Source organism: Raphanus sativus, unplaced genomic scaffold (genome assembly GCF_000801105.2).
Source record: "Raphanus sativus cultivar WK10039 unplaced genomic scaffold, ASM80110v3 Scaffold1589, whole genome shotgun sequence".
Lineage (NCBI taxonomy): Eukaryota > Viridiplantae > Streptophyta > Magnoliopsida > Brassicales > Brassicaceae > Raphanus > Raphanus sativus.
Window position 1 is genome coordinate 344 of NW_026616898.1, and position 18,168 is coordinate 18,511.

The following is an 18,168-nucleotide window of genomic DNA, read 5'->3' on the forward strand; positions in this document are numbered from 1 at the left end:
ATAAAAATTGACTCCCGCTCGGTCGAGCGGGTCATGATCTAGTTGAGTATGATGATAGTTGATAGGGTGGTCATCAGTGGTGAGACCACCTCCATCCCAGAGTTTCTAAAAAGTTAGGGTAATGTATTAGTATAAAAAAAAAAGGTGGGTGAGAAGTTGAGATACATGTTCTTTTACCTTTCAAATATGCTTTACAAACTTTGGCTGAATAAATTTTGTTTGGTTTTCAATTCTAACATATGCTAATCATTAAATGAATGACGTTATCACAAGATTTTACTTTACCTTTGTCACAAGTGACAAGATTATGTAACTTGGGAAAGTAAAAAACAAAAGGAAAGTAGAGAACGTGGAAACAGAGGAAGGAAAGGAGAGAGACACATAAGTGAAAACCCTTCTTCTTTTTTCTTGTGGCCAATCAAACTGAGAAACCCTTTCGAGAGCGGCACAGTGCAGGCCAAAGCTATGTTTTCGTCTTTGCTTCTCAACCTCTCTATCCGCAAACAGGCTCTGGTAGTTCTCTGTCTCTAGTTTTTCTATTATCTCTCTGTTTTCTTCTTCTTCTGATGTCTACTTTGTACAAACTTCCACAGAGATACCAAACCTTTCGGATGTTCTCCTCCACCAACCCGTACTTAGTGTATGGTAAAACAATTTATGGAAATCTTGACGAGGATCTTCATTTAAGAAGCGACATCCACTATTTTGACCCGGTCAAGGAAGATGAAGTGATTGTACGAGACAAGGCACTTCCCTTGGAGTTTCGTGGAGAGTGTTTTGTGGTCGGAATGTCCCATGGTTGGGTCGTTTTCAAGGCCCGGTCTGATGGTAAGAAAGATAAAGTCTTGTATATTAGCGACTACTACAGTCCTTGTGGCTCCAAATCAAACCCTAAAACCATTCCTTTACATCCCACGGGTCAGCCTAATATTCCTGCCCAACAGCTTGCCATCACTAACGCTGCCATGACTTGTTCACCTGACCAGAGCCATGATTTTGCAGTGGCCATCAACTGCTTAGGACCTGTGATCAACTTCTTTAGGCCTGGTGGCAAACACAAGGACTCTGGTTCGGTCCACTTCAAGACCTTTCTCCAACATTTTAATCAGTCAAAGGTTATGTATTCAAAGAGGGATGAAAAGTTCTACACCACTAGTGTTGGCGGCCAATTCTTGGTTTCCTATGATGCTTTCTTCGAGGAGGATATGACCGGCTCCGAGGTGCAAGAGTTGCGGTTCATCAACCAACCTGAGTTGACCCAGTCTGAGTGGGAGCTATTGGACTCATGTTCCAAGACTGTGCACCTTGTAGAGTCTCCCTCAGGGCAACGTTTCCTAATTAAATGGTACGCTCAGAACCACCAACCGGGCAAGAAGATGACCTTCTTGTGTCGCGGAACAAAGCGTTTCATGGTGTTCAGAGAGGAAGAAGAAACAAGGGTCATGTCTTACACAGAGGACATTGGTGATCTCTGCATATTCTTGGGGAATAATGAGCCTTTTTGTGTCAAGGCAAGCTCCTTTCCTGGCTTAAACCCTAATTCAATTTATTTCGCAGGAGATGGCTTTGGTGTTTACGATATCTCTACTAGAAAACCACGTTCCTTCCGTCCCAAGTTTCCTGCATCCTTCTCCACGGCATCACTTGCCTTTCACTGGATCCCTCCAATGTCTCTCTAGCTAGTAGTTACTCTGTCTTTCACTAGTTTATGCCAAGATTATTATGTCTCTAATTTGTGTTGAACTATGTTTGGTTTTCCACTGTACTAGCTACTATCTTTATTTTTTCTTTAAATAAAAATTATGAAATCTAAAATATGGATGTGGTTGGAATAGTTAATGTGGGGGTATTTAAAATGATAATAATTGATAGGCGTGGGGAGAAAGAAAAAGAAAAAAAATGTAAAGAATCTTTTGTACAGATTTGATCATAAGATTTTTCTTTTTTTTCTTTGTGACAAGATTATATAATAAGGGAAGGAAGAAAAAAAGGAAAATGGAGAAAAGAAATGGAAAACCCTTTTACTTGTGGCCAACCAAAGTACTTTGTATCGTCTTAGATCCAGACTCAAGAAGAGACTAACTCAGAAACCCTTTTGAGAGCAGGCCAAGCTAATGTCTTCGTCTCTGCTTCCCAGCCTCTCTTCCAAGCCCTCTCTCCGCAAACTTGCCCTGGTAAGTTTGCTTCTCGTCAATCTCTTTCTCTATTTTTTGTACTTCTTCTTCTGATGTCTACTCTGCACTCTTCCACAGAGATGCCAAACACTTCGAACGTTCTCCTCCTCCTCCACCACCACCAACCCTTACTTGTTGTATCGTGTCACCTGTTGTGGTAAAGAAGGTGATGAAGAATCCCCAGGAGTAATGACACAGCTCCACATGTTTGACCCGGCCAAAGAAGAACATATCATCGTCGGTGATATGCCATTTCCCAAAGAGTTGGTTGGGTCTTCGCTGGTGGGAAGTTCCAATGGATGGGGAGTTTTTCTATGGGGCAAACGTTCCATACTAATCAGTGACTTCTGCAACCCCTTGAGCTTTAAATCCAAACCCAAGTTCATCCCTCTGCTTCCTAGGCCTGATATAATTAGTTGTCAAGCTGACTTGGTAAGTGGCGTGGCAATGTCCTCTTCTCCTCAAGAGGAAGAAGACTACCTTGTGGCTGTCAAGTTTACGGGACGTCCGGTGAGTATATATAAGCCGAGTGACACTAAGGCGGTCCATCTCATTTTGCCTCATAATGTATTCGATCATTTTGAACCATCCAAGTTGATGTATTCCAAGAGAGATCAAAGGTTCTACATGCCAAGTTCTGGTGGCCACCACTTGTGGTCTTGGGATGGTCTTGAATCCACGAAGCCTGAGTTCCATGAGTTCCGCTTTCACAACCTTCCTCAGTTTTCTCATTCCGAGTTGCAGCTTTTGGATTCTTGTCATAAGACACAACACCTTGTGGAGTCTCCCTCAGGACAACGATTCCTAGTCAAATGGTAACGAGGTTCTCTTTGTCTATTTGCTATTTGCTATTTGCTATTATTACAAGCTTATTTTCATAATATATGATATTTGCTTTAATGCGCAGATATTAAGAATTTAATTATAAATAAAAACATTATAATTCGCTATATAGTTTTTGATAAAGTTAAAAGATATGTAAAATGTCTTATATTTGAAATAACAAAAGTCTCGTAAAGTATCCATTTTGACTTGGTTTGGCAGGTATATCCAGAGTATCAAGGCATTAAGATTCGACTGTGGTGGCACAAAGCGGTTCATGGTGTTTAGAGAAGAGGAAGATATGAACATGTGTTACACAGAAGACATTGGTGATCTCTGCATGTTCCTCGGCGATAACGAGCCTTTTTGTGTCAATGCCAGCTTATTCCCGGGCTTAAACCCTAACTCCATCTATTTCGTCGGTGAAGGCTTTGGTGAAGGTTATGGTGTTTACAATATCGCCACTAGAACCCCACGTTCCTTCAAACCCAAGCCTGCTACCTCTGATTCACCTAGCGGCCAAGGTTTTATGCTTCCTCTCTGGGCTCCTCACTGGCTTCCTCCGTTTCCTCTCTAAGTTGTTATGTTTTAGAAAAACTAAAAAGAAAATTTGCAGTAGACGTGTCTTCTTAATTACCATCTTGGTACTGTTAGCTCCCAACTTGTGTACTATCTGATCAGTAGTAAAATCCCTGGATCATCATCCATTGCGTTTTTCAATGGCTCTATATTATTTCTACTCCTGGATTAAAAAAAAAAAAAAATAATATATATATATATATATATATATAGCTAGAAAGAGCTGTCCAAAGAGAGAAGACACATACTAGGAAGAGATGATCTCGAGAACAAGAACCACCTTTAAAAAGATGGTCCACCATAATGACAAGGATTAATCATTGGCTGAAGATATGGTCAATCAGCTTCTTTTTCTACATGATATATACGTATAGATAGGTCGAATATTCGAGTCTAAAGGAACAAACAAGTGGTGAGATGTTCAGCTTTTGGATATCTTCTTGTCCAAGTAAATGGCCATATGCTGATAGGAGAAGGATTGGTTTGGTTTGCTTTTTAGAACCTTTTCTGCTGCATGATGTGAAACCCTTCTCTTAACTTCCAGTTTTATATGCTTAGAAATCTTTGGCCTTTTGGGATTGGGTGTTTGATGCCTTTCTCGGTCTCTTTTGTTTCAAGACTTGGAGAAATCTCTTAGTAGTAAGATTAAACCGGAGAAGACAAGTTTTTACTGCACTTTCTTATTACTTCTAGAACCCACAGTTCTATTTGAAGTATCAACAATATATAAAATCTTTCTTAAAAGGAAAAAAAAAGAAAGAAAAGAAGACGAACCATATAGATTGTGTGGCGCATCATAGTCGGTTGATCAGATTGTGTGGAGAGGCGTGACTTCCACGTTAGGTTAGTCAATCTCATAATGAAGGTTTTCTACAATGCGTTAAGTGTATCCTTCAAAGTTGTCGCATCATGTCTAACTAAATACTTTTTAAAATGACCTTTGTAGCATAACTTGAATGTATCGTACCAATGTATCGTGTTTAACACATGATCATATCTTCCATCTCTCTTGGAATACATCAACTTGCATTGTTCATCACATTCATCAACATCCAAGGGTTTAGCATCTTTGTAGAAGCGTTCAAGTAGATATCAGAAGAAGAAGGAAACAGAGATTATGTCTCTTTCTGAGTTAGTCGCTTCTTGAGTTGATCTAAGACACAAACTAGTTGTTTGGTTGGTCACAAGTAGAAGGGGTTTCTTTTTTTTTTTTTAGAAGGGGTTTCAAGTAGTTACCATATTTTAAATGAAGATCGTTTATTCATTTAAACACACAAATTACATTTAAAAAAAACATACAAAACAAACATATTTAACAGATACCAATACAACTTAAAACACTCACGATCTTCTTCTTCTTCTTCAAGCATCTTCCTCATGCAGCCACCTCAGCTATGGTGTCAGACAGCTGGCCGTATTCAAGCGTGAGTGAGCAACGGTTATCTCTTTTCAAGCTCCTCAAGAGATAATTTGTTGTTTCCTCTTCGTAGGTAACCTCTCCATTCTCGAGGGTCTTTTCCACCGTGACCTTGTACTCGTAATCCATGATCACATACTTGCTCCTGTTGTGATCTTCACCGGCGGTATACTCTCCCTCTATGCCTAGAACTGTCTTGACATAATCGGCTCCGGCAATGTACATTGTTGCAGCTTTCCCGTCACGTTTAGCTTCCCTAACCGCAGTCTTGTAGCCCTCTTTAACGTGACGGATCAAAAAATTACGTACTGAACTCATTTTCTTTTCTCTGTTTTTTCTTCTTGGCGTTATCTTTCTTTTTGGTGGTTTGGTCTAATAGAAATTGTGTTTATTTTATAGGCAGAAAAAAAGAGAAGCATTTAATAAGAAGACAAATTGTGTTCAAATATAGGAGAATCTTCTTGAAGCTCTGCAACTTCAATGTTTAGTTTATTTGAAGTAAACAAAGTAAATAATGCATGTCATTGATATCAGAGCTCAGTGGTGGTATGGCCACAACCCAATAATTCATTGACTTGAATTGATCACCCGGGAAGTGGTACATGCTGCTAAGAGCGAGGTAAATATGCTTTTGCTTCAGTTTATAAAGTACTCCACAAGTAATCATCCCTGAGAATAAGCAAAACCCGTGTACCGCATATAGCGCCATGATGATTGTTGGACATGGGTTTTACCCCCAACAAGGCCTATAAGATAATGGGCTCAGCCCATTTAAAAGGAGGTGACTAGGAAAACCCTAGACCTCATCCTTCTATAAATAAGGAGGCATCCCCTCCTTAAGAAGGATCCTCTCTTTGAGATCTTGCCTCTCTTCTCACTTTTTAGAGAGAAACACCAAATCACATGCTTTCTTCTAAGCACTTGTGACCTTTCGTTGTAGAACTACGATTGGCTTGATCCCCTTTCGGGGTACGTAGGCAACCCTTCATCGGATCCAGCTATAACATATTACACATCTTTTACTCTCCATCTATCCAGTTCAAGCTCATTATGAAGACCTCTCCTAATCCCACCATCGAAATCAGTCTACCCCTACGAAGCACCGATTTCGGTTCAAACAATTGGCGCCCACCGTGGGGCATGGAGAAGTATCTTCGAAGAAGATTGGACTCGGAGTCCGTTTGGCCGTTTGGTCGTCACCGTTCGCTCTCTCGATTACTCGATACGGTTCGTTCTCTCGCGGTTATTCGACACGGTTCGCTCTCTCGCGGTTACTCAGCACGGTACGCTCTCTCGCGGTTACTCGACACGGTTCGTTCTCTCGCGATTACTCGTCACCGTTCGCTCTCTCGCGATTACTCGACACAGTTCGTTTCTCTCGCGGTTACTCAGCACGATTCGCTCTCTCGCGGTTACTCGTCACCATTCGCTCTCTCGCAGTTATTCGACACCGTTCGCTCTCTCGCGGTTACTTGGCACCGTTCGCTCTCTCGCGATTACTCGTCACCGTTCGCTCTCTCGCAGTTATTTGACACTGTTCGCTCTCTCGCGGTTACTCGACACGGTTCGTTCTCTCGCGGTTACTCGGCACAGTTCGCTCTCTCGCGGTTACTCGGCACGACTCGATCTCTTGCGGTTACTCGACTCGTTCTCTCACGGTTACTCGATACGCAGTTACTCGGGACCGCGGTTACACGACCACAAGGTTGAGAGTCTTGCGGATACTCGGACGTGGAGGAGAAGATTCATCTCGCTTCCCTTTGCAACTCTTTGTCGATCATAATTTCGAGTTGAGGGAAGATACACAAGTGGAGGCTTTTGGTCGGCACACGGCGCAGTTTCTCGCTGAGAGCTCATCACATTGCCATGTAACAGAGGCAAGGTTCTGGTATGATTTTGTCTCTCTGATCCTAATTGAATTTGGACTTTTGCCAAGTTACTTACGCTAAGGCACGAGTACAGCTTACCTTTTTCAGAAATGGGTTTACAAACTTGCTTTTTACTAGGCACGAGTTAGTCGTAAACTCGTCTTTTACTAGGTACGAGTTGAATAAACTTGTCTTCTACTAGACATGAGTTTCATTCAACTCACCTTTTTCTAGACACGAGTTACCGACAACTCGCCTTTATCGAGCACGAGTTTAGTAAACTCTTTCTTTACTAGGCATGGCTTACTCGCCGAGCTATAGTTCTTAGGCATGGGTTTGATAAACTCGCCTTTTACAAGGCACGAGTTATACGCCGAAGCACGGTAAACTTGCCTTCCACTAGGCACGAGTTACTCGCCGAGCTACGACTCCTAAGCACGAGTTTATTTAAACTTGCCTTCTACTAGGCACAAGTTCAAAGTAAACTCGCTTGGATCGTTAAATGTAAATGCGCTGAGTCCATTGTCTTATAAACCTCTTCGTAAAATTCGCAGAGATCAACTTCATCTCTCTCAACGAACTGGGGGGGGCTTACTGTTGGACATGGGTTTTACCCCCAACAAGGCCTATAAGATAATGGGCTCAGCCCATTTAAAAGGAGGTGACTAGGAAAACCCTAGACCTCATCCTTCTATAAATAAGGAGGCATCCCCTCCTTAAGAAGGATCCTCTCTTTGAGATCTTGCCTCTCTTCTCACTTTTTAGAGAGAAACACCAAATCACATGCTTTCTTCTAAGCACTTGTGACCTTTCGTTGTAGAACTACGATTGGCTTGATCCCCTTTCGGGGTACGTAGGCAACCCTTCATCGGATCCAGCTATAACATATTACACATCTTTTACTCTCCATCTATCCAGTTCAAGCTCATTATGAAGACCTCTCCTAATCCCACCATCGAAATCAGTCTACCCCTACGAAGCACCGATTTCGGTTCAAACAATGATGTTGTTCCATGCATGAAACAACGTCCTTAAACACGATCGACGTGGTCGTCGAAACATTTTCTTGCAACCTTGGGGGACACGTACGTGGTGGCATACATGTGACTTCAAGATGATTACTTCTGGAGAAAGAGCTAGGTAACTGAACCTGAAACGGTAAAGGCCAGAGGAGGTGATTCATGGCGGATGTTTGGTCTTGTTCCTGCGATTTGGCGCTTAATTTATTGACTAACACGAAATGTTGGTGAAAACAAAGAAAGTTTGCTTTTATGTCATTTTTCAATATATTTATATGTTTGAGAAGTCAATTTCATACCTATCGTATTCATCTTTATTTTTAGAATGATTAACTACAATGATAACATTAATCAATAAAATTTATTGTTAAAATATTATCATTGATATTTTTAATTAACTTTATTAATATTTATTTCCAAATTTACATGACGCACTCTTTATTGGTTATGGATTGATATGGACAAACTCAAGAGGAGTAATCTAGTTACTGGATGCAAAGAACAAGAGGCGACACATCTCACCATTACATCCAGAACTTGAGGAGTTATCATGGGCAATAGAGTGCATGCTAAGGCTATCGACTTGTCAATCTTTTGGCACTGACTGTAGGGATTTAGTCTTGATGATCCACAACCCTTGAGCATGGCCAAACTTATCTACTGAACTAAAGCAGCTGAAGATATTGAAGGACAGATTCACGGAGTTCTCGCTAATTTTTATTCCTCATTCTCAAAATATATCATTTGATTCATTAGTTAAGATAGCAAAATCATTTACAAGGATTTGTATTACATTGGTTATTCTATTCCGGTCTGGTTCCCAAGACCACCATCAAGCATGAGTAATAGAATTACCATTTGATGAAAAAAATCACCTTTTATCAAAAAGGAAATATATTTAATAAATATATAACATTTTAATAACATGTAATTTAATAAAAATGAATTTCCTTTATACAACTCAAAAGGATTTTAATATAAAAATACAATATCTTTAATATAAATATATCATTACAGTTTTTATATAAAAATCTTGTAATTTAATAAAAAGATATATATAAAAACCAAAAAGGAATATAATATAAATATGTATTATAAATAGTATAAAACATATAAAATACATCTAAACTATAACTTAAGAAAAACTAATTATTTTTATATATCAAAATAATGTAATAACAAAAAGATAATATATTTAATATATAAATATATAACAGCTTCTTTTATATTTATAACATATTTTAATTAAAAAATAATAATTCCCCTTAAAATCCCAAAGTTATAATTGCTTTCCTAAATAACATTGTTTAAATCAGTTTTCTTATGACATGATAATTTCTAATCTCTCATTAGTAAACTAAATACATTAAATTAGTAATAAATATATTTTAAGATATAAAAACATTTTTATCTTATTTAGAAATTTGGTAGAAACATTTTTGTGTAGGATATAATTTTTAAAAATCTTATTTATAATTTTTTCACATTACTCAAACATCATAATTACTATTAACTCTATTTTAATCACTTTTTAATTTATAATCAATAATTTTTAATAAAATTAAAAATTCTCAACTTAATGATATATGGATTTTAATTTTTTATATAAATAAATAATTAATTCTTTGAAGTTTGAACCATCAGTTTAAATAGTTCAATATCTAAGATACTACTTTATTCACGAAACATTATTTTTTCTTTGTAAAACTACACAGCCATCATTTTGGTATATAAATTCATTCATCTTTGAATAAATGAAATATCGAAGCGAATATCATAAAATGAATATTTCAAATAACTTAGTTAACTAAATATTTTACCGAGACAACATTTATAATATGTAATATAGCTACCTAAAACTTTAGTATTTGTAATGTTTTTTTACTTCACATGTATTGATATTTCGGTTTAGAATGTGGTATATACAATTTATATTCAATGTTGCTTCATAAAGTAAAATCAAATATGTTATTTATAAATAAAATTTTCTAAAACATTAGATAGCTTTAATTTAATTTATGTTTATGTGTACCTTTTAAATGTAAAGTTGTATTTTAAATAATGAAATTTTAAACTGATTTTAAACAATATTTTTAATTTTATTTGTTTATAAAATGGTAAGTATTTGTGATGATAAAATATAAAATATAAATTATAACTGAAAGAACTATACAAATAATAAAAAAACTAACTACATAAGATTAAAATCAAATTAGAACTTTAGAAACAAATATCATAGCAAAATTAAATTTCTGAAAATAAAGTATATTAAAACATCACAATTCAATAACTCACAAAATAACATGTTTAACTAAAATAATTTAAAATAAAACACTAAACTAAACAAAAATAAATATGAATAACTATTAGAATTTAGGTTTTATATATATGTGGATGAATCACCTAGTTATATAATTGCTTTGTAACGAGAACCTAGTTACATTATTTGGGTCATCCTTAATATATCTAATCTATTAAAATAGAAGTATATTTTTTATTTAGCCCTAAGTTTTCCACAAAAATTACATCCATATGCCATGGTATTTAAATTTTAATTAAAAACTTATGGAAACTAATTGTAACTACCTAGCTATTTATACTGTTTTACTTGAGTGAATATAGATTACCATGTAACCATAGTGTAGGTATACGATGTCATTTTCTATTATTTTACCTACAATCTGAAATGATATTTAACATATACAGTACTTGTGGAATATTAGACATCACATATATATTGTTAATGTATAAAATTCTAGGTAAAATTTAAATATAATGGTCTTGGTTTCTTTTTGAAAATATTTTGGGGAAGTAATTCAAATAGAATAGCGTTTGTTTTGTTATTTTAAAATATGACAAATTGCATCTTTATATTAAACACAATATAGTTATCAAAATTATTCATTCAAATATAATGGTCTTGGTTTCTTTTTGAAAATAGTACAAAACCCATATTTATATTATACACAATGTAATTATCAAAAATATTTATCTAATTAATTTAAAAAAGTTTGAAACAAATAAAACAAAAAATATTGTCACTATTTTATAACTGGGTTTAATAAAATCTCGAGCTTTAAAAGATATGTTATTATAATTATTACTTAAAGATTTCTTATCATCATCAAAAATATATACAACAAAAAATATATTTAGCCATTATTTTCAAATTAAAAAGGAAATAAATCCCTGATTAATAGATATCAGATAAAATCTTTCTATCACGAAAGATTTAAAATTATTCAATAATAATGATTTACAAACTATGGACACATAAAACAAACACGATTGCTATCCATTTAGTCTCATCTTACTTTTCTTTTAGGTATGTAGGTAATTAATAGACTAATTAGGTTCTGGTTCCATGTCTACAATGGGTCCGATCCGATCCAATCTTGTTGGTTGCGTTTGTAACCACGAACGATACAAATAACTTGTATGTTCATTTTTGAAATGATAGCATGCATATATCGTAAATATATTACTAAGGGTATCAATGGTGTGTAGATTAAAATGTCACAATCAAAAGATATAGAGTGGTTCACTATTGGTAAGAAGGGAAGACGTAGACGAGGTAGTGCTGACCGTCAATCTCTCTAGAACTTAAATTCCATCAAGTTTTTATCTTCATTTATGTTCTGCTTTTAAAATTTGTGTTCGCTTGTCAATCACTTTGGTTATCTTTTCATTCTGAACTCTACAGTTGTGTCATTTTCTTGTAAAATTTCTAGTATTCAATAGTAAGCCATTTTTCAAAAAAAAAAGCATCAAACAAACTGAGCAATGGAAAAAAGGTTATGAGCAAAGTTGAGAGAATTTTTTAGCAAAAAATAAAAAAACTGAGGGAATTCTTAGCAAAAAAAAAATGTGAGAGAACTAGAGTAACTAGCTAATATCTAAAATCAATTAAGTAGAAGAGAGAACTGATTACAAAACATGGAGTCATTGATTAGAAAAGAAAACTATGTTCAAATTTAGGAGAATCTTTTCTTTGTTGTCATTGCTGTGCAGTTTAAATGTTACCATATTTGAGGTAATCAAAAGAAAATAATGCATAGTCATTCAAAACATTGATATTTGTGTTCAGTGGTATATATGTCCACAAATATATGATGTCTATGAGATATGTTGGATGATTTTATTATTGCATATTTATATCTAGACTTAGAAATGCTATATAATATGTGTGTATCTAGACGTAGGAATGTTTTTTTTTTTTTGATTAACCAGATCGGAGGTTCGGGCCTTTGGCCCTAATCCCCCTACCTAGGCCCGGAGCCAGCCTGTGTCTGTACCTGTTAAGGCCCTGGACATTCCTCCTACGGTGGATCGAACCCAGGAGCGCAACACCACCAACGGCTGCGCTTAAACCAATCGAGCTGCCACATCCGTGGTTAGACGTAGGAATGTTTTAACCAGATCTTTTGTTGTTATCTCGGTTTTGATACTGACAAAAGAAAGAACCTATGTATGTGTATATAGAATTTCTACGTCTAGATACAAACATAGTATACAGTTTAAAAACTCGATATAACTGTTTTGTTTTAGAAAATACAGCTAAAACCGTTCGTGATGCACCTCATGGAACTAAACTACTAAAGGAACGATCGTCAAACATAGTGGTTTTAAGGCTCTATGTATTTGTATGTATAGTTTCTACGTCTAGATACACACATGTCTTTTCAAACTCAATTGCACTGTTTTGTTTTGGAAAAATATTGAAGCTAAAACTGTTTTACTTGGTGCATAGTAAAGATGTATTGTGTACAAGTTCGATCACAATATTTTTCTTTTTTTCATCTGTCACAAGATTTATACGTATCTTTTATTCTACTTCTACATACATATATTATATACATATCTTGGCTGGATGATAGTTTGGTTTACAATTGTACTGTATGTTATCTTTCCTTTTTTTGGAGAATGTTATCTTTCTTTTTCTATAAGTTAATTTAGTAAAATAATAACATTGATGTGGTTGGTACTGGTAGAAACAGTAATGGGGTATTTATTCAGTTAAGGCTAAATAAAGTACTTGATGTCTTGTAAAGAATCTTGTGTACAAATTTGGTCACAAGATTTTCGGTAAAATGGAGAAACATGGTTTGGAAACAGAGGACAAAAGGAGTGTGTGAGAGAGAGATGACTTTTTCTCGTGGCAATAACTTTGGTCTTGAATCTACTCTAGAAGGTTTGAAAAAGGCCCTCACATTGAGTCTGAAAGAAGTTGCTGAAACTACTTTGAAAAGTATATAGGTATATAATTTTAAAATATTAAAACCTACAGGCCAACACCCCAAAAGATTTACACCAATCATAGCTTTAAATTTGTTCCAAATGTGGCTTAAGCTTCTTTCTGATTCATCATCATCTTCACTGTCACAATCACTATGTTCTTAAAGTAGTGTTGAGAGATTTAGGGATGTACTTAACAAAAAAAACGGTCAAGTTTGTTTACAATAAATTTAGTAAAATGTTTTTGTTTTGTACTCTTATTACATCCAGAGAATGTAAAATAATTTTTTTTTTTGTTGGTGCTCCAAAGAATAAAAAACTAGTATTGAAACCCTAATAATATCTGTTCCTCACTGTTCCGACACTAACGCCTTTCCCATATCATGTTCAAGACAAAAATAACACATGATATACTGATCATCAAAATATACAATTTCAATGTTTCCTTCAGGATCTTAAAAAAATGTAAAAAAAAAAGATTTTAGGTATTACTCACTCGGTTATACTGAATCTTGCAGATGTCAATTGAGGTCTGCGAGAGTTCAGGGTATCTCTGCTTGAGACAAAAGAGTAAGCTCCTGGTCCCCCGGCTCGAGCCGGGAGGTTGTCATTCTCACGTTCAGCATCACCTTCCATCATGTCCCATGAGGACTTAGAGTGACTCAACCCTCCAGTCTTACACCTCCATGTTACCATAAACCAGTGACGCCTCGACTTTGTCGGCGCGAGCTCAAGCGCCTCGTGCTCCGATAAATATCGATAAGCTGGTCTGGATAAAACTTCTCAACAGTGCCCAGTTTCTTGTATATCATGTCTCTTACACTTGCTTGCCCACCTATTCGAAAAAAGACAAAAACACCTTATTGATTACTATAGTTTTAACATAGATAACTAGATTCTTGATCCGCCTTTTCAAAAGGAAAATATATTTTCTGTTTTTTAACTTTTTTTTAGAAATTTAATTTTTATATTTACATTTTCTTATAATTATATTTGTGTTTTAATTTGTAATCATATTTGTATATAAATTAAGGTGGTTACATGATATATTTAGATAATCATTTAGATAAATTTATAAAATAAATTGGACATAATTTTTTACAAAATGGTCATGATCAAGTTTTAATAGTATTGATAATTCAGACAGTAACGTATATACATATATACCTTTGGGAGAGTAGTGAGGTAAGAATCATGAATATCCATGTTGTAAGTGCAAATATAACACCAAAATTAAGTAATGCAGAAGGTAAACCAGAAAGATAATACACAAGCACACACCAATAGCTTTATTAGAAATCGTCTTGTACAACTCAATTACAAGTTCTGCTTAATCAACTTTACACGTCTAGTGTTACACCCTAACACACGCCACTGAACAATTCCTAAGCTACCCGCTCATGTCTCTCCACCGTCAAGTACCTCAGCAACTGCTTCGGCACGACCCAAGAACACCCTAAGGGATTTTTACCCTTTCTCTATAACAATAGCCCCCAATGTCTTATTGGAATACCCACGACTCTATAGCTCTTTTATAGTGATCTCCACGTTCCTGAAACCTAGTCTCCAAGGCAACATGGATATATGGACAACTTCCGTATTAATAAGTACACTTTCCTTTTCTTGGAATGTACTTATTTCTCAAGGCATAAACTTGCTCCCCAAGTTTATCTCTTACCTTTTTTCCACGGTATAAACTTGCTCCTCAAGTTTATCCCACGCCAGCTCAGCATCTCGCGTCCACATGGTCTCTACCACTCCGCATGCCTCCTGGTTCACTCTCTGACACACACTGCATCATCAACTACTTCAACGACTACATCAAGACATAAACCCTCAGTTTATTCTTCTCCATCTCAGCATATCCTTGCATCCACATGGTAACCCACCACTCCGCATGCCTTATGTAGTAACGACTAATGCCTCCAGCATCAGTGATTTCATCGCCTAGTTAGTCACGGAAAACTATTGACATCTGCAAGCTCTTCTTGCATCTTCACATGTCACTGAGACTTGAGTCGTTAATGGTTAATGTCCGTAAAACCATCCAATATCTCCTACAATAATCAAAATCAAAACCAATCATATTGATACTCGTGAATCTTGATTCGAGTATTGGACTTACCATTAGCAAATTATCGAGTTTTCTCAAAGCACGAATATTCATGAGAATATCGAATCTTAGCTTTGTTTCTTAAATCTGTAAACTGGAACAACAACAAGATCAAACGTTTAAGTTACAAAAAAAAAGTATAGATAGCGTGAGGCGCAAGTAAGATAGTTGTGAATCGTATAGTTTACCTCAACCTTAGCACCAAGATATTTTGGAATAACTTAAGAATGTAATCACATATAGACATCAATTCATCTCGCTCTTCATTCTCTGTACTCAATGGTTGTAATCTCGAGCTCTGTCCAAACACATTCACTGCAACATAGCCATTTTCAACACTCTGTTTCGAAAACAAAGCATATACGTTAAGAGAAGACAAACCATAAAGATCGGATATGGACTTATAGAGACTGTAACACAGTAACACATGTTTACCAAGCAATAGCTTCGCGAATCATAGCCGTTTGATATGGTTGTGGGGAGATGAGTGACTTCCACAGTTCCACGTAAGGTTAATCAATCTCATAATGAAGGTTTGCTACATCCTACATATGCGTTAAGTGTATTCTTCAAAGTTGTTGCATCATGTCTAACTAAACAGTTCTAAAACGAAACTTAATTAGCGTAATGTATCGCCAACTTCATATTTGATTTATTGGTACAAACTAATATATTTGTCGATGTATGGATTCATATAGTTATTATATGTAATTTTTCTGGTCAACTTCAAATTACTATTGACCATTTTTTGAGTCACGGACACGGTGTAAAAAAGTAAAAAAACACATCGGGAAAGATTTTATGGAGTATCTGCTGTAATCGTATGAAATATTTTATCGAGTTAAAACTAATAATCCCCTATATATTAAAGGAAAAGCATTTTTAAGGTTTTCCTTAAACGGTTTTCACCAGAATACATGAAAATGCTCCATTCCACGTGTCACTCTCTGAGCGATTTGAAGAAAAAAACATTTATTGCCTAAATTTCTTTCCTTTTTTTGCTTAAATGACAAGGCACATAACGAATTTTTTTTTCATAGCTTTGACGTCAAACGACAAGAAACAACCACAATAACAACATATAATTTCAATTCCCATCTCAGCAAGGGGATATAGATCGTACCAAACTCACCACCACGAACCAGAAACAGTTAGAATCATTTCCTGTGGACGATGGATGGACCCAACTCATCGTACTCTCCCTTCGAGTCTTGCCGTGTTCTGTCGCGGGTTCTTGACCCGAGATCGATGAGGTAGCACTTAGCGTAGACGAGAAGGACAAAAGTTAGTGAGAACATTATATTGGCTGGAACTCCAGTTACGAAGGCCAAACTCGCCTCGAAATTCGTGGTGAGGTTGCCGTTTGCAAACAGGGAGAGTTAAGGGCTGAGCAGAGACATAGTAGTAACTATGGAAGATTGTAAGAGAGAAGGAGAAGATTTGATACGTTGTACGAAGAAGAAACTTTATGTTTTTCATAGTCTTCTACTGTATATAGGACTATATATCACTGAGTCTGATCTTCAATAACGCAAGGGAAGCTGTTACGTTTGAACGGATTTTCCCGAAGTGGATGCAGCGCTTAATGGTGGCTCTTCGAGTAGTCGAAACCTAAGCACGGATCTAAGGCTCGGACTCAGCTTTGGGGCATCCTCAGGGACGCAATACTTCGGACGCAATATTAACTCATGGTTGTTACATGTATTCTATTGTAGATCCGGCGGCAGATTATACGGTTGCGGTGGCGGAGGAGGAGGAAGAAGAGAACGAGTGTAACAGCGTAGGGAGCTTCTACGTTAAAGTGAACATGGAGGGAGTTCCAATTGGGAGAAAGATCGATCTCATGTCTCTTAATGGCTACCATGAGTTAATCAGAACCCTAGATTTCATGTTCAACGCATCCATCCTCTGTAAGTATATGTATAAATACATATAGAAAAGATGTTTATATATCTAAAGTTTTCTAATTATTCACTACTGTTGAAGCTTTTGCTTTCTTGTGATTCAAGTTCAGAGAGGTTTCCGTTTGAAGCTGACTTGCGGTTTGAATTAAGAAGAAAGTCGGTTCAGTTGAAGCTGGTTATTGTACATACTAAACCGGGATTTGGCAAAGGAGGGAAGAAGGAAAGTGAAACTTCTGGTCGCGACAGAGTATTCACTTTACGTAGGGTTTTGCTGTAAAACCTTACGTTCATGTCTTCTTTACGTTGTGTGAGAGTTAAGACATTTGAGAGCTTGAGAGAGTTTGTTGCTATGTTCTTGAGCTGTAAGAAAACACCATCTCCTGATTTATATACTGCATGGATTGAATCCGGCCCCAGAGTAGACGTCATCACACCGATGCGTTGATACTGGGTTACCAAATCTTGTGTCTCTGTTTTTATTTCTTTTCTTGCTTGTCAAACACACGAGAGAAAGAGAGAGAGAGAGAGAGTCATGAAACAGAACCATTTTCTTCTGAGTTTTATAACAAGTGGTATCAGAGCTCAGGATCTTGAGGAAAGCTTAAATCTCTGAAGAAAAATCATAAAGTTTCAAGCTTTGTTGAAGAGAAGAGTAAAGGTTGAAGCTTTGAGAAGAAAGGTGTAACCTTTTGGTGGAAATACATCAAGTTTCATCATAAAGGTTCCAACTTTCGGTGTTCTTAGCATCAGGTTGAGAAAGATTGAAGCTTTGTCATAAAAACACAAGCTTTGTCTTAAAGGCGTGACCTTTACGCAAGGAGGAGTGGTAGTTTGCTGGTTACAAGATGTCTGAAGATCTTGTGGGGGTTTCAAGGCTGAAGATCGACAGGTTCGATGGTACTGGAGATTTCAGTATGTGGAAGACAAGAATGATGGCTCATTTTCGTGTATTGGGTCTAAAAGACATTGTCACAGACCACAAGTTGGAGATGGAGGTTCCTCTCACCAGAAGCGAAGAGAAGAGCCCTGTTGAAGGA

The 18,168-nt window shown here is 36.4% G+C and overlaps 3 protein-coding genes across 4 annotated transcripts; all 3 read left to right on the forward strand.

The window, feature by feature from the left end:
• The first annotated feature begins 300 nt into the window (after window positions 1-300).
• Window positions 301-2,073, forward strand: LOC130504450 (uncharacterized). 2 transcript variants are annotated; one of them, XM_056999059.1, is made up of 3 exons: window positions 356-513; window positions 594-1,511; window positions 1,962-2,073. In XM_056999059.1, the coding sequence occupies exons 1-3, from the start codon at window positions 466-468 to the stop codon at window positions 1,968-1,970; spliced, it is 975 nt and encodes a 324-aa protein (XP_056855039.1). In that variant the 5' UTR covers window positions 356-465; the 3' UTR covers window positions 1,971-2,073. The 2 variants fall into 2 exon arrangements, with proteins under 2 accessions (XP_056855040.1, XP_056855039.1); XM_056999060.1 differs by lacking the exon at window positions 1,962-2,073 and having other exon boundaries at window positions 301-513; window positions 594-1,952.
• LOC130504449 (uncharacterized) lies at window positions 2,033-3,716 on the forward strand. The gene is made up of 3 exons (XM_056999058.1): window positions 2,033-2,174; window positions 2,253-2,989; window positions 3,219-3,716. The coding sequence occupies exons 1-3, from the start codon at window positions 2,115-2,117 to the stop codon at window positions 3,571-3,573; spliced, it is 1,152 nt and encodes a 383-aa protein (XP_056855038.1). The 5' UTR covers window positions 2,033-2,114; the 3' UTR covers window positions 3,574-3,716.
• A 12,684-nt stretch (window positions 3,717-16,400) lies between these two features.
• On the forward strand, window positions 16,401-17,280 carry LOC130504451 (auxin response factor 1-like). Its single transcript, XM_056999061.1, has 4 exons — window positions 16,401-16,480; window positions 16,546-16,631; window positions 16,943-17,137; window positions 17,237-17,280. Exons 1-4 carry the CDS (start codon window positions 16,401-16,403, stop codon window positions 17,278-17,280), a joined length of 405 nt encoding a protein of 134 aa, XP_056855041.1.
• The last annotated feature ends 888 nt before the right edge of the window (window positions 17,281-18,168 follow it).